Raw genomic sequence first — 22280 nt, forward strand, 5'->3', positions numbered from 1 at the left:
CCTGGATAGAGTGGATGTGGAGAGGATGTTTCCACTGGTGGGAGAGTCCAGGACCAGAGGGCACAGCCTCAGAATTAAAGGACGTTCCCTTAGCAAATTTGCAGATGATACAAAGCTGGGTGGCAGTGTGAGCTGTGAGGAAGATGCTATGAGGTTGCAGGGTGACTTGGACAGGTTGTGTGAGTGGGCGGATGCATGGCAGATGCAGTTTAACGTGGATAAGTGTGAGGTTATCCACTTTGGTGGTAAGAACAGGAAGGCAGGTTATTATCTGAATGGTGTCAAGTTGGGAAAAGGGGACGTACAACGAGATCTGGGTGTCCTAGTGCATCAGTCACTGAAAGGAAGCATGCAGGTACAGCAGGCAGTGAAGAAAGCCAATGGAATGTTGGCCTTCACAACAAGAGGAGTTGAGTACAGGAGCAAAGAGGTCCTTCTGCAGTTGTACAGGGCCCTAGTGAGACCGCACCTGGAGTACTGTGTGCAGTTTTGGTCTCCAAATTTGAGGAAGGATATTCTTGCTATTGAGGGCGTGCAGCGTAGGTTCACTAGGTTAATTCCAGGAATGGCGGGACTGTCATATGGTGAAAGACTGGAGCGACTAGGCTTGTATACACTGGAATTTAGAAGGATGAAAGGGGATCTTATCGAAACGTATAAAATTATTAAGGGATTGGACACGTTAGAGGCAGGAAACATGTTCCCAATGTTGGGGGAGTCCAGAACCAGGGGCCACGATTTAAGAATAAGAGGTAGGCCATTTAGAACTGAGATGAGGAAAAACCTTTTTCAGTCAGAGAGTTGTGAATCTGTGGAATTCTCTGCCTCAGAAGGCAGTGGAGGCCAATTCTCTGAATGCATTCAAGAGAGAGCTAGATAGAGCTCTTAAGGATAGCGGAGTCAGGGGGTATGGGGAGAAGGCAGGAACGGGGTACTGATTGAGAATGATCAGCCATGATCACATTGAATGGCGGTGCTGGCTCGAAGGGCCGAATGGCCTCCTCCTGCACCTATTGTCTACTGTCTATTGTCTATAAAAGAGATGAGGAGGAATTTCTTCAGTCAGAGGGTGGTGAATCTGTGGGATTCTTTGCCACAGAAGGCTGTGGAGGTCGAGTCAATGTGTATTTTAAGGCAGAGACTGACAGATACTTGGTTGGAACGGGAGTCAGGGGTTATGGGGAGAAGGCAGAAGAATGGGGATAGGAGGGAGAGACAGATCAGCCGTGATTGAATGGCAGAGTAGACTTGATGGGCCGAATGGCCTAATTCTTCTCCTATGACTTAAGAATGAATGAACTTTTCACTGCATCTCGGAACACGTGACAAAAAATAAACCACATTCGGTATCAAATCTAAAATGAACACACTGGATTCAACCTCATCTATTGTATCCGCTGTTCCAGGTGTCAACTCCTCTACATCGGCGAGACCAAGCGCAGGCTCGGCGATCGTTTCGCTGAACACCTCCGCTCAGTCCGACTCAACCAATCTGATCTCCCGGTGGCTCAGCACGTCAACTCCCCCTCCCACTCCCGCACTGACCTCTCTTTCCTGGGCCTCCTCCACTGTCAGAGTGAGGCCCAGCGCAAATTGGAGGAACGGCACCTCACATTTCGCTTGGGCAGCTCACACCCCAGCGGTACGAACATTGACTTCTCTGACTTCAGATAGCCCCTGCTTTCCCTCTCTCTCCATCCCCTCCCCCGTCCCAGTTCTCCCACCAGTCTTCCTGCTTCCTACTACATCCTATCTTTGTCCCGCCCCCTCCCCTGACATCAGTCTGAAGAAGGTCGGAAAAAAAACGCAGATGCTGGTTTAAATCGAAGGTAGACACAAAATGCTGGAGTAAGTCAGCGGGTCAGGCGGCATCTCGGGAGAGAAGGGATCGGGTCTCGACCCGAGACGTCACCCATTCCTTCTCTCCCGCGATGCTGCCTGACCCGCTGAGTTACTCCAGCATTTTGTGTCTCCCTCCAGTCTGAAGAAGGGTCTCGAACCGAAACGTCACCCATTCCTTCTCTCCGGAGATGCTGCCTGTCCTGCTGAGTTACGCCAGCATTTTGTGTCTAACTTCATAGAAACATAGAAACATAGAAAATAGGTGCAGGAGTAGGCCATTCGGCCCTTCGAGCCTGTACGCACCGCCATTCAATATGATCATGGCTGATCATCCAACTCAGTATCCCGTACCTACCTTCTCTCCATACCCCCTGATCCCTTTAGCCACAAGGGCCACATCTAACTCCCTCTTAAATATAGCCAATGAACCGGCCTCAACTACCTTCTGTGGCAGAGAATTCCACAGACTCACCACTCTCTGTGTGAACAAATGTTTTCTCATCTCGGTCCTAAAAGACTTCCCCCTTATCCTTAAGCTGTGACCCCTGGTTCTGGACTTCCCCAACATCGGGAACAATCTTCCCGCATCTAGCCTCTCCAACCCCTTAAGAATTTTATATGTTTCTATAAGATCCCCCCTCAGTCCTCTAAATTCCAGCGAGTACAAGCCGAGTCTATCCAGTCTTTCTTCATATGAAAGTCCCGCCATCCCAGGGATCAATCTTCGATTTTAACCAGCATCTGCAGTTTTTTTCCTAAACTGGATTCTAGTTCCTGCTCTCTTTAAGCTCACTGGAACCATTGGAGAAAATATTGTACAATGCGTACAAAAAATATAACTGGGTTTGGGGTGAAGGTTCCGGAAAATCTGCTGATGCCGCACTACCAAACAAGGTAAAGTACGTTTTAAAGTTTTTAATGTGAAGCTAATGAGATATCACGCTTATACAATTAGACTTTCAGTGTGGGAGAGATTGTTTCGGAGAAATTCTGAGTTGTTTAACTGAGTTTAATCCTCAATTCAGAGAAGCATAGAAAATAGGTGCAGGAGGAGGCCATTCGGCCCTTCGAGCCAGCACCGCCATTCATCGCGATCATGGCTGATCATCCACAATCAGTAACCCGTGCCTGCCTTCTCCCCATATCCCTTGATTCCGCTAACCCCCAGAGCTCTATCTAACTCTCTTTTAAATTCATCCAGTGAATTGGCCTCCGCTGCCCTCTGTGGCAGAGAATCCCACAGATTCACAACTTCCTAGGTGAAAAAGTTTTATCTCACCTCAATTTTAAATGGCCTCCCCTTTATCAATAGACAATAGACAATAGACAATAGGTGCAGGAGGAGGACATTCGGCCCTTCGAGCCTGTACGCACCGCCATTCAATGTGATCATGGCTGATCATTCTCAATCAGTAGTATCCTTAGACTGTGTGGGCCCTGGTTCTGGACTCGCCCAACATTGGGGATTCAATTAGGAATTTAATGCCCTTTGATCTTGTGGGGCAGCAGGGTGAACAATGGACCATTGTGGGCTCCAACCTTCCTTGATAGAGTCATAGAGTGATGCAGTGTGGAAACAGGCCCTTCGGCCCAACAGGATTAACGAGCACATCAGGAACGCTGGCTCCAATGGATGGCTGAGGATGTTGCCAGGACTAGAGGGTGTGAGCTGCAGGGAGAGGTTGAGCGGGCTGGGTCTCTATTCCATGGAGCGCAGGAGGATGAGGGGTGATCTTATAGAGGTGTACAAAATCACGAGAGGAATAGATAGATGGAAGGATGGAGACCCTTCTTCAGACTGAGAATCAGGGGAGAGGGGAACGAGAGATGTGAAAAGGGTCGAGAGAGAGTTAGATGGAGCTCTTAATGATAGCGGAGTCAGGGGGTACGGGGAGAAGGCAGGAACGGGGTACTGATTGAGAATGGTCAGCCATGATCACAGTGAATGGTGGTGCTGGCTCGAAGGGCCGAATGGCCTCCTCCTGCACCTGTTGTCTATTGTTTATTGTCTATAAAGAAAAAATGAATGAATGGTATGCTAAAGAAAAATCAGAGCCAGCAACGATGATCTTATCGATTAGAAGACGTTGGTGAGACCATGTTAAGAATATTGTGTTCAGTTCTGGGCACCGTGTTATAGGAAAGATATTGTCAAGCTGGAAAGGGTTCAGAGAAGATTTCGGAGGATGTTGCCAGGACTAGAGGGTGTGAGCTACAGGGAGAGGTTGAGCGGGCTGGGTCTCCATTGGAGCGTAGGAGGATGAGGGGAGATCTTATAGAGGTGTACAAAATCATGAGAGGAATAGATCGGGTAGACGCACAGAGTCTCTTGCCCAGAGTAGGGGAATCGAGGACCAGAGGACACAGGTTCAAGGTGAAGGGGAAAAGATTTAACAGGAATCCGAGAGGTAACTTTTTCCACACCGAGGGTGGTGGGTGTGTGGAACGAGCTGCCAGAGGAGGTAGTTGAGGCTGGGACTATCCCATCATTTAAGAAACAGTTGGACAGGTACATGGATAGGACGGGTTTGGAGGGTTATGGACCAAGCGCAGGCAAGTGGGACTAGGGTAGCTGGGACATCGTTAGCCGGTGTGGGCGAGTTGGGCCGAAGGGCCTGTTTCCACACTGCATCACTCTATGACTCTATCAAGGAAGGTTGGAGCCCACAATGGTCCATTGTTGGCTGCGGAGAAGGTGATATCGAGTGAAACTGATGAGTGAAACAGTGGAACTCGTAAACGACTACGGATTGGGGAGGGGACGGAGAGCGAGGGAAAGCGGGGGGTTACTCGAAGTTAGGGAAATCAATATTCATACCGCTGGGGTGTAAGCTGCCCTGGCGAATGTCCCAATCTTGACTAGTGTGTGAACAGAGGGAATGGCAGGGGCAGCAACCTCACATCTTTCCACGGTACCAGGAGAATGATAACTCAGACGGCAATTGCCTGATTCCCACCTCGAAACACACTCTAAAATCTGCTCCCCATTATCAGTTCAGTTTATAGACACAAAAGGCTGGAGTAACTCAACGGGACAGGCAACATCTGGTTAATTCCCGGAGTGGCGGGACTGTCGCATGTTGAAAGGCTGGAGCGATTGGGCTTGTATACACTGGAATTTAGAAGGATGAGGGGGGATGTTATTGAAACATATAAGATAATTAGGGGATTGGACACATTAGAGGCAGGAAACATGTTCCCAATGTTGGGGGAGTCCAGAACAAGGGGCCACAGTTTAAGAATAAGGGGGTAGGCCATTTAGAACGGAGATGAGGAAGAACTTTTTCAGTCAGAGAGTGGTGAAGGTGTGGAATTCTCTGCCTCAGAAGGCAGTGGAGGCCAGTTCGTTGGATGCTTTCAAGAGAGAGCTGGATAGAGCTCTTAAGGATAGCGGAGTGAGGGGGTATGGGGAGAAGGCAGGAACGGGGTACTGATTGAGAGTGATCAGCCATGATCGCATTGAATGGCGGTGCTGGCTCGAAGGGCTGAATGGCCTACTCTTGCACCTATTGTCTATTGTCTATTGTCTATTGTCTATTGTCTATCTCTGGAGAGAAGGAACGGGTGACGTTTCGGGCCGAGACCCTTCTTCGGACGTCACCCATTCCTTCTCTCCAGAGATGCTGCCTGTCCCGCTGAGTTACTCCGGCTTTCTGTGTCGATCCTCGGTCCAAACCAGCATCTGCAGTTCCTTCCTTCCCAGTTGTACAGGGCCTTGGTGAGACCGCACCCGGAGTATTGCGTTCAGTTTTGGTCTCCTAATCTGAGGAAAGACATTCTTGCCATAGAGGGAGTACAGAGAAGGTTCACCAGATTGATCCCTGGGATGGCGGGACTTTCATATGAAGAAAGACTGGATAGACTGGGCATGTACTCGCTGGAATTTAGAAGACTGAGGGGGGATCTTATAGAAACGTACAAAATTCTTAAGGGGTTGGAGAGGCTAGATGCGGGAAGATTGTTCCCGATGTTGGGGAAGTCCAGAACAAGGGGTCACAGTTTAAGGATAAGGGGCAAGTCTTTTAGGACCGAGATAAGAAAGTTTTTTTTCACACAGAGAGTGGTGAATCTGTGGAACTCTCTGCCACAGAAGGTAGTTGAGGCCAGTTCATTGGCTATATTTAAGAGGGAGTTAGATGTGGCCCTTGTGGCTAAAGGGATCAGGGGGGTATGGAGAGAAGGCAGGTACAGGATACTGAGTTGGATGATCAGCCATGATCATATTGAATGGCGGTGCAGGCTCAAAGGGCCGAATGGCCTACTCCTGCACCTATTTTCTATGTTTCTATGTTTCTATGTTTCCTCCACGTCAGTTCAGTGTGGTTTGTTGTCACGTGTACCGAGGTACAGTGAAAAGCCTTTGTTGCGCGCTGTCCAGTCCGCAGAAAGGCAATTCATAGTTACAATCGAGCCATTTACAGTGTACACAGAGAAATTTAATAATGTGGAGCGGTTGTAATATGTGATTGTAGATCTGATTCTGTGGCCAGCACGAAAATAGTCGCCTGGGTTGTGCGTAGGGTTGCCAACTGTCCCGTATTAGCCGAGACATCCTGTATTTTGGGCTAAATTGGTTTCTTCCGTATGGGACCGCCCTTGTCCCGTATTAGGCGCTGTAGGCCCGGACTCTGTAGGCCCGGACACTGTAGGCCCGGACACTGTAGACCCGGACACTGCAGGCCCGGACACTGCGGGCCCGGAAACTGTGGGCCAGGACACTGTAGGCCCGGACACTGTAGGCCCGGACACTGTAGGCCCGGACACTGTGGGCCCGGACACTGTAGACCCGGACACTGCAGGCCCGGACACTGTAGGCCCGGACACTGTGGGCCCGGACAGTGTGGGCCCGGACACTGTAGGCCCGGACACTGTAGACCCGGACACTGTAGAACTGGACACTGTAGGCCCAGACACTGTGGACCCGGACAGTGTGGGCCCGGACACTGTAGGCCCAGACACTGTAGGCCCGGACACTGTAGAACTGGACACTGTTGGCCCGGGCACTGTAGGCCCGGACACTGTAGACCCAGACACTGTAGAACTGGACACTGAAGATCCGAACAGTGTAGGCCCGGAGGCCCGGGCGCCGCCTAACGGAGGTTGCCTAGCAACCTGCCTCCCGGCCCGGGCAGCTGCCATTGGTGGAACACGTGGCCGCTGGCTGGGTGAGGACACGTGGGGCGCGGGGGGGAGGTGGGGGTGGCGGGGGTGGCATCACCTTGTCCCTTATTGGGAGTGAGATAGTTGGCAACCCTAGTTGGGCGCCATCTTGAAATCACAGTGTGTGGAGGCAGGCTTTGTCTAATCTGGTCTATATTAACTTCCTCATAACCAAGGCAAAAGTCCGCAGTTGTTTAAATAACAAGCAAGGGCAAAGTATCACTTACTTATCGAACAGGATTTGTTATAAAATGATTAATAAATAGAATTACAGTTGGATAAACACAGAATGAAGTACATACCCTTCAAGTGTTGTCTTTACATCCTAGATGAAAAGAACAGAGGAGGTTAGACAATCATTTCATGATTCACATTGGAAGAGCACTGTACCCTGATGTGTTCAACTTGCACTGAGATTCAATTAATACAAACAGATATTCCAAAAATTAGAGGTCAACACCACAGTTTATCTCCATACTAAAACTCTTGTTTGTTTGTTTGTTTGTTTGTTCCTGAACTACAGCCAACACGCGACAGTTTTAGGCCCACCTTACTCACCGTCGTCCCTTTGGTGCTAATGGAAGAAGTTTCATTGAAATCGGTGTTACATTTTTAACGTTATTCACATTTTAAAGTTTAAATCTATCTCCTAGGGAGGGAGGGGGAGGGGTGGGAGGGGGAGGGAGGGAGGATGAGGGGGGGTTGAGGAGGATGGAGTGGGGGGAGGAGGGGATGGGGGAAGGGGGGAGGGGGAGGGGGAGGGGGAGGGGAGGGGGAGGGGGAGGGGGGGAAGAGAGGGTGCTGCACCAATGCAGGAGAGGTTTGGGCCCCCTTGGTCTAGCTTTAGTTTAAAGACGTACACTCCAAAGACATATAGGTTTATAGGCTAATTGGCTTAGTATAATTGTAAATTGTCTCTAGTGTGTTTAGGATAGTGTTAATAGACAATAGACAATAGACAATAGGTGCAGGAGGAGGCCATTCGGCCCTTCGAGCCTGTACGCACCGCCATTCAATGTGATCATGGCTGATCATTCTCAATCAGTACACCGTTCCTGCCTTCTCCCCATACCCCCTGACTCCGCTATCCTTAAGAGCTCTATCCAGCTCTCTCTTGAATGCATTCAGAGAATTGGCCTCGAGGCCAATGATCAATGTGCGGGGATCGCTGGTCGGCATGGACTAGGTGGGCCGAAGGGCCTTTTTCCGCGCTGTATCTCTAAACTAAACTAAATATTTACTTTAGTTTAGTTTAGAGATACAGCACGGAAACAGGCCCTTCGGCCCACCGAGTCCGTGCCGACCAGCGATCCCCGCGCACTGAGGTTGTGAGGTTATCCACTTGGGTGGTAAGAATAGGAAGGCAGAGTATTATCTGAATGGTGTCAAGTTAGGAAAAGGGGACGTACAACGTGATCTGGGTGTCCTAGTGCATCAGTCACTGAAAGGAAGCATGCAGGTACAGCAGGCAGTGAAGAAAGCCAATGGAATGTTGGCCTTCATAACAAGAGGAGTTGAGTATAGGAGCAAAGAGGTCCTTCTGCAGTTGTACAGGGCCCTAGTGAGACCGCACCTGGAGTACTGTGTGCAGTTTTGGTCTCCAAATTTGAGGAAGGATATTCTTGCTATTGAGGGCGTGCAACGTAGGTTCACCAGGTTAATTCCCGGAATGGCGGGACTGTCATATGTTGAAAGACTGGAGCGACTAGGCTTGTATACACTGGAATGTAGAAGGATGAGAGGAGATCTTATCGAAACGTATAAGATTATTAAGGGGTTGGACACATTAGAGGCAGGAAACATGTTCCCAATGTTGGGGGAGTCCAGAACAAGGTGCCACAATTTAAGAATAAGGGGTAGTCCATTTAGAACGGAGATGAGGAAAAACCTTTTCAGTCAGAGAGTTGTGAATCTGTGGAATTCTCTGCCTCAGAAGGCAGTGGAGGCCAATTCTCTGAATGCATTCAAGAGAGAGCTAGATAGAGCTCTTAAGGATAGCGGAGTCAGGGGGTATGGGGAGAAGGCAGGAACGGGGTACTGATTGAAAATGATCAGCCATGATCACATTGAATGGCGGTGCTGGCTCGAAGGGCCGAATGGCCTCCTCCTGCACCTATTGTCTATTGTCTACGCACACTAGGGACAATTTTTTACATTTATACAAAGCCAATTAACCTACAAACCTGCACGTCTTTGGAGTGTGGGGGGGAAACTTAAGATCTCGGAGAAAATCCACGCAGGTCACGGGGAGAACGTACAAACTCCGTACAGACAGCGCCCGTAGTCGGGATCGAACCTGGGTCTCTGGCGCTGCAAGCGCTTAAAGGCGGCAACTCTACCGCTGCGCCACCGTGCCGCCCGCTATGGGGTGAGTATGGTATGGTCGCATATCATATCCATACTTTATTACCTACAAACTATATTCGAAACTCTACCCAAACCATCTCATCCTTGTTTCCACCCGGCTGTAGTTTCTCAGCTCCATCTTTAGACCAATGTAAATGTAAAAAGAGGCCACTCGACCCATCGAGGAGATGCCAGCTCGCAGAGCGGCCCCTTCAGGTCGAGGCGGTAGAGTTGCCGCCTCACAGCGTCAGAGACCCGGGTTCGATCCTGACCACATGTGCTGTCTGTACTGAGTTTGTACGTTCTCCCCGTGACCTGCGTGGGTTTTCTCCGGGTGCTCTGGTTTCCTCCCACACTCCAAAGACGTGAAGGTTCGTCGGATAATCGCCTTCTGTAAATTGTCCTTGGTGTATTGGATAGAACTAGTGTAAGGGTTCAGTTCAGTTTATTGTCACGTGTACCGAGGTACAGTGAAAACCTTTAGTTGCGTGCTAACCAGTCAGCGGAAAGACAACACACGATTACAATCGAGCCGTCCACTGTGTTCAGATACATGGGTGATCACTGGATCGGCGTGGACTGGATGGGCCGAAGGGCCTGTTTCCACGTTGAATCTCTAAACGTATAAAATTGTAAAAGGACTGGACAAGCTAGATGCAGGAAAAATGTTCCCAATGTTGGGCGAGTCCAGAGCCAGGGGCCACACACAGTCTAAGAATAAGGGGGAGGCCATTTAAAACTGAGGAGAAAAAAACCTTTTCTACCCAGAGAGTTGTGAATTTGTGGAATTCTCTGCCACAGAGGGCAGTGGAGGCCAATTCACTGGCTGAATTTAACAGCGAGTTAGATAGAGCTCTAGGGGCTAGCGGAATCAAGGGATATGGGGAGAAGGCAGGCACGGGTTACTGATTGTGGATGATCAGCCATGATCACAATGCATAGCAGTGCAGGCTCGAAGGGCCAAATGGCCTCCTCCTGCACCTATTTTCTATGTTTCAATGTTTCTAAATTAAACTAATCAGTCTAAATCCAACTATTTTCCTATGTTATTCTCTGCCATGTGCCCCCTCTGTTTACCCCTTGACTTTCCTGAGCTCACTCCTCCCACCCGAATGTGTTCCTTACCTTGGGTTGCCAACTGTCCCGTATTTTGGGCTAAATTGGTTTGCCCCGTACGGGACCACCCTTGTCCCGTATTAGGCCCGGGGGGCGCTGGGCCCGGACATTGTAGGCCTGGACACTGTAGGCCCGGACACTGTAGGCCCGGACACTGTAGGCCCGGACACTGTAGGCCCGGACACTGTAGGGCCGGACACTGTAGGCCCGGACACTGTCGGCCCTGACACTGTAAGCCCTGACAATGTAGGCCCTGACACTGTAGGCCCGGATACTGTAGGCCCGGACACTGTAGGCCCGGACACTGTAGGCGCTGACAGTGTAGGCCCGGGGGCCACTGTAGGCCCGGGCGCCGCCTAACTGAGGTTGCATAGCAACCTGCCTCCCGGCCCGGGCGGCCGCCATTGGTAGAGCGGGAACACATGGCCACTGGCTGGGTGAGGTCACATGGGGCACGGGGCGGTGACGTCACCTTGTCCCTTATTTGGGAGTGAGAGAGTTGGCAACCTTACCCCCCCCCCCACCCCCGGTACATGAGATGGTTTAACATCTGAATGACAACGGTCTGAGATTGGGGTGGGATGGGGGAGGAACCAGGAGCACCATTGGAAACCTATGAAATTTGTTCCCAGTCATTCATAAATAAGTTATCAATCTCATTCTGAAGCACGAAACGTCACTTATCCATCCCTTCCTCAGATGCTGCCTGACCCGCTGAGTAGGTTCACCAGGTTAAATCCCGGGATGGCGGGACTGTCATATGTTGAAAGACTGGAGCGACTAGGCTTGTATACACTGGAATTTAGAAGGATGAGAGGGGATCTTATCGAAACATATAAGATTATTAAAGGGTTGGACACGCTAGAGGCAGAAAACATGTTCCCAATGTTGGGGGAGTCCAGAACCAGGGGCCACAGTTTAAGAATAAAGGGTAGGCCATTTAGGACTGAGATGAGGAAAAACATTTTTCACTCGGAGAGTTGTGAATCTGTGGAATTCTCTGCCTCAGAAGGCAGTGGAGGTCAATTCTCTGAATGCACTCAAGAGAGAGTTAGATAGAGCTCTTAAAGATAGCGGAGTCAGGGGGTATGGGGAGAAGGCAGGAACGGTGTACTGATTGTGGATGATCAGCTATGATCACTTTGAATGGTGGGGCTGGCTCGAAGGGCCGAATGGCCTACTCCAGCACCTATTGTCTATTGCCTGTTGTCTGAGTTCTTCTAGCACTTTAAGTTTGGATTAGAGATACAGCATGGAAAAAGGCCCTTCAGCCCACCGAGTCCACGCCAACTGTCGATCACCCGTTCACACACTAGTTCCACGTTATCCCACTTTCTCATCCACTCCCTGCACACTAGGGGGCCATTTACAGAGGGGCCGATTAACCTACAAACCCGCACGTCTTTGGGGTGTAGGGCGGAAACCGGAGCACCCGGAGGAAACCTATGCGGGTCACGGGGAGAACGTAGAAACCCCACACACACACACACACACACGCAAGCAAGCACGCACACACACACGCACGCACGCACGCACACACACACACACAGACACACACACACGCACACACACACACACACACACGCACGCACGCGCACACACACTCACACACACACAGACACACACACACATACACACACACATGCACGCACGCACACGCATGCACGCACACATGCACGCACGCACACGCATGCACGCACGCACACACACACGCACACACACACACACGCACACACGCACGCACACACACGCACGCACGCACACACAGACACACACACACGCAGGCACACACGCACGCACACACGTACACATACACAGACACACGCACGCACACACACACGCACACACACACATACACAGACACGCACGCACGCACGCACACACGCACACACGCACACAGACACATACACACACGCACGCACACACGCACACACACACACACACACACACACATGCACACACACGCACGCACACACATGCACGCACACATGCACGCACGCACGCACACACATGCACGCACACACACACACACACACACACACAGACACACACACACACACACAGACACACACACACACACACAGGCACACACACACGAACGCACACACGCATACACATAGACACCCCCCGAGGTCAGGGTCGAACCCAGGGGTCTCCGGCGCTGTGAGGCGGCGACTCTACCCTCTGCGCCAAAGTGGCGCCCGGTGGCCAAGATGGCCGTCCGCCAGTCACGGCGCCAGGCGGGAGAGGGCTCTGCCCAAGCCGGCTGCCTGCCCCTTTTCCGGGGGTTACATCCGTCCGCGCCCGAGTGGTACGAGAGAGGGACCACACTCTGCCCACGTGCGCCCCGGGAGATTTTGCGGGACCGCTGGGCACCGTGTGGGGTGGAATCCATCCTCAATAAGGACGGTAATATAGTTGTATAATAGTTTATTTAGTATTGAAGTTTATTTGTTTGACTTGTATTATGGTGGCGGGTTTTGTTTTGATTGATATCGTTCTGTACATATTATTGTAATGAATTGATTCAATTATGTTTTGATCAAAACAAAAAACTGTGCAGTGTTGCCTACGTACTCATAAGTAAGCCTCCTTCCGTGATATTCTTCTCCTGCCTCCAACTCAGTCTCTTTGTCTGACCTTTATGTTACTAAGCACACTGTTTGGCTTCTGATCGCACCTTGGATGGTGGCGCGGCGGTAGAGTTGCCGCCTCACAGCGCCAGAGACCCAGGTTCGATCCCGACCACGGACGCTGTCTGTACGGAGTTTTTACGTTCTCCCCGTGACCCACGTGGGTTTTCTCCGGGTGCTCCGGTTTCCTCCCACACTCCAAAGATGCACGCATTTGTAGGCTAATTGGCTTCGGTAAAAATTGTCAATTGTCCCTAGTGTGTGTGTGTACGGGTTGATCGCTGGGCGGTGCGGACTCGGTGGGCCGAAGGGCCTGTTTCCGCGCTGTGTCTAAAGTAAACTGCAAACATGTAGAGCAGATACTATCCCAACGTTTAAGAAAATGAATGAGAGGAATATGAACCAAATGAGAGGGATATGAACCAAAGAATGAGAGGGATATGAACCAAACGCAAGTAGGTGGGACTAATTTAGATGGGACATGTTGACCGTTGTGGGCCAGTTGGGCTGAAGGGCCTGTTTCCATGCTGTGGATGTAACTAGGAAAATTGACAGGGGAGAGTCAGTGGATGTGGTGTACCTCGACTTTCAGAAAGCCTTCGACAAGGTCCCACATCGGAGATTAGTGGGCAAAATTAGGGCACATGGTATTGGGGGTAGGGTACTGACATGGATAGAAAATTGGTTGACAGACAGAAAGCAAAGAGTGGGGATAAATGGGGCCCTTTCGGAATGGCAGGCAGTGACCAGTGGGGTACCGCAAGGTTCGGTGCTGGGACCCCAGCTATTTACGATATACATTAATGACTTAGACGAAGGGATTAAAAGTACCATTAGCAAATTTGCAGATGATACTAAGCTGGGGGGTAGTGTGAATTGTGAGGAAGATGCAATAAGGCTGCAGGGTGACTTGGACAGGTTGTGTGAGTGGGCGGATACATGGCAGATGCAGTTTAATGTAGATAAGTGTGAGGTTATTCACTTTGGAAGTAAGAATAGAAAGGCAGATTATTATCTGAATGGTGTCAAGTTAGGAGGAGGGGGAGTTCAACGAGATCTGGGTGTCCTAGTGCATCAGTCAATGAAAGGAAGCATGCAGGTACAGCAGGCAGTGAAGAAAGCCAATGGAATGTTGGCCTTCGTAACAAGAGGAGTTGAGTATAGGAGCAAAGAGGTCCTTCTACAGTTGTACCGGGCCCTGGTGAGACCGCACCTGGAGTACTGTGTGCAGTTTTGGTCTCCAAATTTGAGGAAGGATATTCTTGCTATGGAGGGCGTGCAGCGTAGGTTCACTCGGTTAATTCCCGGAATGGCGGGACTGTCGTATGTTGAAAGGCTGGAGCGATTGGGCTTGTATACACTGGAATTTAGAAGGATGAGGGGGGATCTTATTGAAACATATAAGATAATTAGGGGATTGGACACATTAGAGGCAGGAAACATGTTTCCAATGTTGGGGGAGTCCAGAACAAGGGGCCACAGTTTAAGAATAAGGGGTAGGCCATTTAGAACGGAGATGAGGAAGAACTTTTTCAGTCAGAGAGTGGTGAAGGTGTGGCATTCTCTGCCTCAGAAGGCAGTGGAGGCCAGTTCGTTGGATGCTTTCAAGAGAGAGCTGGATAGAGCTCTTAAGGATAGCGGAGTGAGGGGGTATGGGGAGAAGGCAGGAACGGGGTACTGATTGAGAGTGATCAGCCATGATCGCATTGAATGGCGGTGCTGGCTCGAAGGGCTGAATGGCCTCCTCCTGCACCTATTGTCTATTGTCTATTGTCTATTGTCTATCACTCTAGGACCGTTCAGAAGCCTGATAACAGAGGGGAAGAATCTGTTCCTGAGTCTGGTGGTGCGCGCTTTCAAGCTTCTGTACCTCAGAAACCTTTGAATTATCTTTTATCGGACTTTAATGTTATATTTTGCATTACATGTTGTACCCTTGGAGACGTGCAGGTTTGTAGGGTTAATTGGCTTTGTTAAAAATTGTTAATTGTCCACACAGTGTGTGTAGGAGAGTGTTATAGTGTGCGGGGATCGCTGGTCGGCGCGGACTCGGTGGGCCGAAGGGCCTGTTTCCGCGCTGCCTCTCTAAGCTAAACTAAACTAGAGGCATTTACAGACATGTATTTTTTAGAGAGGTATTTATCATATCATATCATATATATACAGCGCGGAAACAGGCCTTTTCGGCCCACCAAGTCCGCGCCGCCCAGCGATCCCCGCACATTAACACTATCCTACACACACTAGGGACAATTTTTTACATTTTACCCAGTCAAATTAACCTACATACCTGTACGTCTTTGGAGTGTGGGAGGAAACCGAAGATCTCGGAGAAAACCCACGCAGGTCACGGGGAGAACGTACAAACTCCTTACAGTACAGCACCCGTAGTCAGGATCGAACCTGAGTCTCCGGCGCTGCATTCGCTGTAAAGCAGCAACTCTACCGCTGTGCCACCGTGCCGCTAGTGTGTAGAAAGGAACTGCAGATGCTGATATATGCCAAAGATAGACACAAAGTGCTGGAGTAACTCAGCAGGACAGGCAGCACCTCTGGAGAAACAGGAAGGAAACAGGAAACATTTCGGGTCGAGAACCTTCTTCAGACTTTGTCCAGACCTGAAACGTCACCGAAATGTCACCCAATCTATTTCTCCAAAGATGCTGCCTGACCTGCTGAGTTACTGCAACACTTTGTGTCTATCTGGAGAGGTAGATTATTATTAGTTCAGTTCAGTTTTTATTTTTTATTTTTTTTTATATATATTTTTTACAGAACTTTTGAAAACAAGTCATCCCTCCCAACCCCCCTCCCACATCCCTCCCCTGTATTAATCCTTAATAAGAAAAAGAAAGGAAAGATAAAGAAAACAGAAAGATTGCCTGGGTGGTGGAAGTTCTGAACACGCTCCATGGAATTCCAATCAGAATAAACTATTTATATATATATGTACTTCTCACCCAAAAGAACCAACGAGAATATCAGCAACTCTTCTATGTGTATAGACCCATCTTTTGTAAATAAGGGCGCCAAATATTTTAAAACGTATCAAGAGAGCTGGATAGAGCTCTTAGAACGGAGATGAGGAAGAACTTTTTCAGTCAGAGAGTGGTGAAGGTGTGGAATTCTCTGCCTCAGAAGGCAGTGGAGGCCAGTTCGTTGGATGCTTTCAAGAGAGAGCTGGATAGAGCTCTTAAGGATAGCGGAGTGAGGGGGTATGGGGAGAAGGCAGGAACGGGGTACTGATTGAGAGTGATCAGCCATGATCGCATTGAATGGCGGTGCGTACAGGCTCGAAGGGCTGAATGACCTCCTCCTGCACCTATTGTCTATTGTCTATTGTCTATTGTCTATTGTCTATTGTCTATTGTCTATTGTCTATTGTCTATTGTCTATTGTCTATTGTCTATCATATTTGTTCCTTAAGTTATAAGTAATTTTTTCAAGTGGGATAAAGGTTAGAAATTTCATTATTCCAACGGTCCATGTTTAAATAGGAATCTGATTTCCAAGTAACTACGATAGATTTTTTGGCTACTGCTAATGCAATTTTTATAAATTCTTTCTGATATTTATTCATTTTAAGTTGTGGTTTTATCCCTTCAACATCACCCAATAAAAAAAAGTCTTGGGCTATGTGGGAGTTGTATTCCAATGATCTGTTCCAAAAAACCTCTTAAATTTGTCCAAAAAGGTTGAATTTCTGAACAGGACCAAGTAGAATGAAAAAAAGTACCAAAGTTCAGTTTATTTATGTCACGTCCACCGAGGTACAGTGAAAAGCTTTTTTGTGGCATGCTATCCGGTCAGCGTAAAGACGATTACAATCAGGGTGGCACGGTGGCGCAGCGGTAGAGCTGCCGCCTCACAGCGCCAGAGACCCGGGTTCGATCCCGACTACGGGCGCTGTCTGTACGGAGTTCGCACGTTCTCCCCGTGACCCGCGTGGGTTTTCTCCGGGTGCTCCGGTTTCCTCCCACGCTCCAAAGACGTACAGGTTTAATTTGGTTTAGTTTAGAGATACAGCGCGGAAACAGGCCCTTCGGCCCACCGGGTCCGTGCCGACCAGCGATCCCCGCATACTAACACTATCCTACACACACTAGGGACAATTTACACACATACACCAAGCCAATTAACCTTCAAACCTGCACGTCTTTGGAGTTTGGGAGGAAATCGAAGATCTTAAGAGAAAGCGCACGCAGGTCACGGGGAGAACGTACAAACTCCGTACAGACTGCGCCCGTAGTCGGGATGGAACCCGGGTCTCTGGCGCTGCAAGCGCTGTAAGGCGGCAACTCTACCGCTGCGCCACCGTGACCGCCCTTTGGTAATTGGTCATTCGTTTTGGTAAATTTGTCTACGGTTTTATGGTCTTGCATGTGTACACTGTTGTAAAACATTAGTATGGGGTAAATGTTTAATTACTTAGTTCCCAGATGGCAATCTTAGTACTGATTCCTCCATCCTAAAAGCCCAAAACATTTTGTTTGAGATTTTACATAAAATGTATCATTTTAAACCCTTTCTAATTGGGCAAGTATCACCATAAACCTTACTAAACATTATTACAGGGGAAATATCACCCTAAACACACCAACAGCTTGCCGGGCGGTCACGGTGGCGCGGCGGTAGAGTTGCCGCCTTACAGCGAATGCAGCGCCAGAGACCCGGGTTCCATCCTGACTACGGGGGCTGCCTGTACGGAGTTTGCACGATCTCCCCGTGACCTGCGTGGGTTTTCTCCGAGATCTTCGGTTTCCTCCCACACTCCAAAGACGTGCAGGTTTGTAGGTTAATTGGCTTGGTATAAGTGTAAATTGTCCCTAATGGGTGTAGGACAGTGTTAGTGTGCGGGGATCGCTGGTCGGCGCGGACCCGGTGGGCCGAAAGGGCCTGTTTCCGCGCTGTATCTCCAAGCTCCTTCAGAGCACACTCTATATTTCACAAAGCAATACTTTCACCCCGTGACCTGCGTGGGTTTTCTCTGGGTGCTCCGGTTTCCTCCCACGCTCCAAAGACGTGCAGGTTTGTAGATTGTGTAGGAACGAACTGCAGATGCTTGTTTAAACCGAAGGTAGACACAAAATGCTGGAGTAACTCAGCGGGAAAGGCAGCATCTCTGGAGAGAAGGAATGGGTGACGTTTCGGGTCGAGACCCTTGCTTTTCCCTCCCTCTCCATCCCCTCCCCCTTCCCCGTTCTCCGACCAGTCTTACTGTCTCTGACTGTGTTTTATCTCTGTTTGCTTTGTCGTTACTTTTTTCCCAGCTAACAATATTCTATTTTACTTTTTCCTTGATCTCCATCACCTTTGTCCCCTTTTCACACCTGACGCCTCCTCATCTCTGTGTCTCCCTCTCCCCTGACATCAGTCTGAAGAAGGGTCTCGACCCGAAACATCGCCCATTCCTTCTCTCTAGAAATGCTGTATCTCTAAACTAAACTAAATTAAACCTACAAACCTGTACGTCTTTGGAGTGTGGGAGGAAACCGGAGCACCCGGAGAAAACCCACGCAGGTCACGGGGAGAGCGTGCAAACTCCGTACAGACAGCGCCCATAGTCGTAGTCCTCCTAATCTGTAGTCCTCCTAATCTGAGGAAAGACATTCTTGCCATAGAGGGAGTACAGAGAAGGTTCACCAGATTGATCCCTGGGATGGCAGGACTTTCATATGAAGAAAGACTGGATAGACTCGGCTTGTACTCGCTGGAATTTAGAAGATTGAGGAGGGATCTTATAGAAACGTAGAAAATTCTTAAGGGGTTGGACAGGCTAGATGCGGGAAGATTGTTCCCGATGTTGGGGAAGTCCAGAACAAGGGGTCACAGTTTAAGGATAAGGGGGAAGCCTTTTAGGACCGAGATGAGAAAGTTTTTTTCACACAGAGAGTGGTGAATCTGTGGAATTCTCTGCCACAGAGGGTAGTTGAGGCCAGTTCATTGGCTATATTTAAGAGGGAGTTAGATGTGGCCTTTGTGGCTAAAGGGATCAGGGGGGTATGGAGAGAAGGCAGGTACGGGATACTGAGCTGGATGATCAGCCATGATCATATTGAATGGCGGTGCAGGCTCGAAGGGCCGAATGGCCTACTCCTGCACCTATTTTCTATGTTTCTATGCTGCCTGTCCCGCTGAGTTACTCCAGCATTTTTGTGTAAATTTCAAGTTTGTAGGTTAATTGGCTAAAATTGTACCTAGTGTGTGTTAGTGTGCGGGGATCGCTGGTCGGTGCGGACTCGGTGGGCCGAAGGGCCTGTTTCTGTGCAGAATCTGGTTTAAGCCGAAGATATGACACAAAAAGCCAGAGCAACTCAGCGGGGCAGGCAACAGAAACATAGAAAATAGGTGCAGGAGGAGGCCATTCGGCCCTTTGAGCCAGCACCGCCATTCAATATGATCATGGCTGATCATCCAAAATCAGTACCCCGTTCCTGCTTTCTCCCCGTATCCCTTGATTCCGTTAGCCCTAAGAGCTATATCTCACCCTCTCTTGAAAACATCCAGTGAATTGGCCTCCACTGCCTTCTGTGGCAGAGAATTCCACAGACTCACAGCTGAAAAAGTTTTTCCTCATCTCAGTCCTAAATGGCCGACCCCTTATTCTTAAACTGTGCGAACGCCTGGTTCTGGACTCTCCCAACATCGGGAACATCTTTCCTGCATCTGGCTTGTCCAATCCCTTAGGAATTTTATATGTTTCTATAAGATCCCCTCTAATGGAGTTAAGGAGTCATAGAGTGATACAGTGTGGAAACAGGCCCTTCGGCCCAACTTGCCCACAACGGCCAACATGTCCCAGCTACACTAGTCCCACCTGCCTGCGCTTGGTCCATATCCCTCCAAAATTGTCCTATCCATGTACCTGTCTAACTGCTTTTTAAACCTTGGGTAGTCCCAGCCTCAACTACCTCCTCTGGCAGCTCGTTCCACACACCCACCACTCTTTGTGTGAAAAAGTTACCCCTCAGATTCCGAACAAATCGTTTCCCCTTCGCCTTGAACCTATGTCCTCTGGTCCTCGATTCCACCCACTCACCCTTCTAAATTCCAGTGCATATAAACCCAGTCGACGCATCTCTGGAGAGAAGGAATGGGTGACGTTTCGGGCCGAGACCCTTCTTCAGAATTAGGGATGAAAGAACTGCAGATGCTGGTTTAAATCAAAGGTTTACACAAAATGCAGGAGCAACTCAGCGGGACAGGCAGCATCTCTGGAGAGAAGGAATGGGTGACGACGTTTTGGTTCGAAGAAGGGTCTCGACCCGAAACGTCACCCATTCCTTCTCTCCGGAAATGGGTCGACTGGGCTTGTATTCACTGGAATTTAGAAGGGTGAGTAAGGGAATCGAGGACCAGAGGACATAGGTTCAAGGTGGAGACGATTTGTTCGGAATCTGAGGGGTAACTTTTTCACACAAAGAGTGGCGGGTGTACGGAACGAGCTGCCAGAGGAGGTAGTTGAGGCAGGGACTATCCCAACGTTTAAAAAGCAGTTGGACAATAACATGGATAGGACAGGTTTGGTGGGATATGGACCAAGCGCAGGCAGGTGGGACTGGTGTAGCTAAGACATGTTGGCCGATATGGGGAAGTTGGGCCGAAGGGCCCGTTTCCACACTGTATCACTCTATAACTCCTGAACTCCATGAGAGGGGATCTTATAGAAACATACACAATTCTTAAGGGATTGGACAGGCTAGATGCAGGAGAAATGTTCCCGATGTTGGGGGAGTCCAGAATCTTCAGAATTAGGCGTCCTGGTGCCATCGCAACAACCTGGAGCTCAATGCTCTCAAGACAGTGGAACTAATTGTAGACTTTCGAAGAGCTCCCCCTCCCCTCCCCCCACTCACCATCAACAACACCACAGTCACATCTGTGGAGTCATTTAAGTTCCTTGGAACCATCATCTCCAGGGACCTTAAATGGGGGGGCCACCATCGACTCCAGTCATAAAGTCCCAACAGAGGATGTACTTCCTGCAGCAACTGAGGAAACACAATCTGCCACAGGCAATGATGGCCCAATTCTATACTGCCATCGTAGAGTCCGTCCTCACCTTCTCCATCGTGGTCTGGTTTGGCTCAGCCACCAAGCACGACATCCGGAGGCTGCAACGGATCGCTCGCACAGCCGAGAAGGTTGTTGGCTGCAACCTTCCACCCCCCATTGACGAACTGTACACTGCAAGGGCCAGGAAGCGAGCGGGCAAGATCATCTCTGACCCCTCTCACCCTGGCCACAAACTCTTTGAAGCACTTCCCTCTGGAAGGCGACTCCGGACTGTCAAAGCAGCCACAGCCAGACATAAAAACAACTTTTTTCCACGAGTGAGAGCTCTACTCAATAACCAAAGTCAGTAGCCTCTTTTTTTGCTCTGGTTTATTTTCACCCACATGTTTAGACTGTAATGTTGTATCCTTATTGTTTTGATGTGTTTATGCTTTGGTCTTAATTGTTAACTGTAAATTTTAGATTTAGATTTAGCTTTAGAGATACAGCGCGGAAACAGGCCCTTCGGCCCACCGGGTCCGTGCCGCCCAGCGATCCCCGCACACTAACACTATCCTACACACACTAGGGACAATTTTTACATTTGCCCAGCCAATTAACCTACATGTCCCGCCCCCCCTGACATCAGTCTGAAGAAGGGTCTCGACCCGAAACGTCACCCATTCCTTTTCTCCTGAGATGCTGCCTGACCTGCTGAGTTACTCCTGCAGTTTGTGAATACATACCATAGACAATCGACAATAGACAATAGATGCAGGAGGAGGCCATTCGGCCCTTCGAGCCAGCACCGCCATTCAATGTCATCATGGCTGATCATTCTCAATCAGTACCCCGTTCCTGCCTTCTCCCCATACCCCCTGACTCCGCTATCCTTAAGAGCTCTATCTAGCTCTCTCTTGAATGCATTCGGAGAATTGGCCTCCACTGCCTTCTGAGGCAGAGAATTCCACAGATTCACAACTCTCTGACTGAAAACGTTTTTCCTCATCTCCGGTCTAACTGGCCTACGCCTTATTCTTAAACTGTGGCCCCTGGTTCTGGACTCCCCCAACATTGGGAACATGTTTCCTGCCTCTAACGTGTCCAACCCCTTAATAATCCTATACGTTTCAATAAAATCCCCTCTCATCCTTCTAAATTCCAGTGTATACAAGCCTAGTCGCTCCA

At 49.5% G+C, this 22280-nt stretch overlaps 1 protein-coding gene across 1 annotated transcript in view; it reads right to left on the reverse strand.

Annotated features, from left to right (window-relative positions):
• The window catches only part of LOC144602885 (E3 ubiquitin-protein ligase TRIM39-like), a 47825-nt gene that overhangs the window by 20066 nt on the left and 5479 nt on the right, over positions 1-22280 (reverse strand). The window contains exon 3 of the mRNA XM_078416007.1: positions 7305-7327. Coding sequence (XP_078272133.1) covers positions 7305-7327 — 23 coding nt within the window. The remainder of the gene's footprint in view (positions 1-7304; positions 7328-22280) is intronic.

Source organism: Rhinoraja longicauda, chromosome 19 (genome assembly GCF_053455715.1).
Source record: "Rhinoraja longicauda isolate Sanriku21f chromosome 19, sRhiLon1.1, whole genome shotgun sequence".
Taxonomy (NCBI): Eukaryota; Metazoa; Chordata; class Chondrichthyes; order Rajiformes; family Arhynchobatidae; genus Rhinoraja; species Rhinoraja longicauda.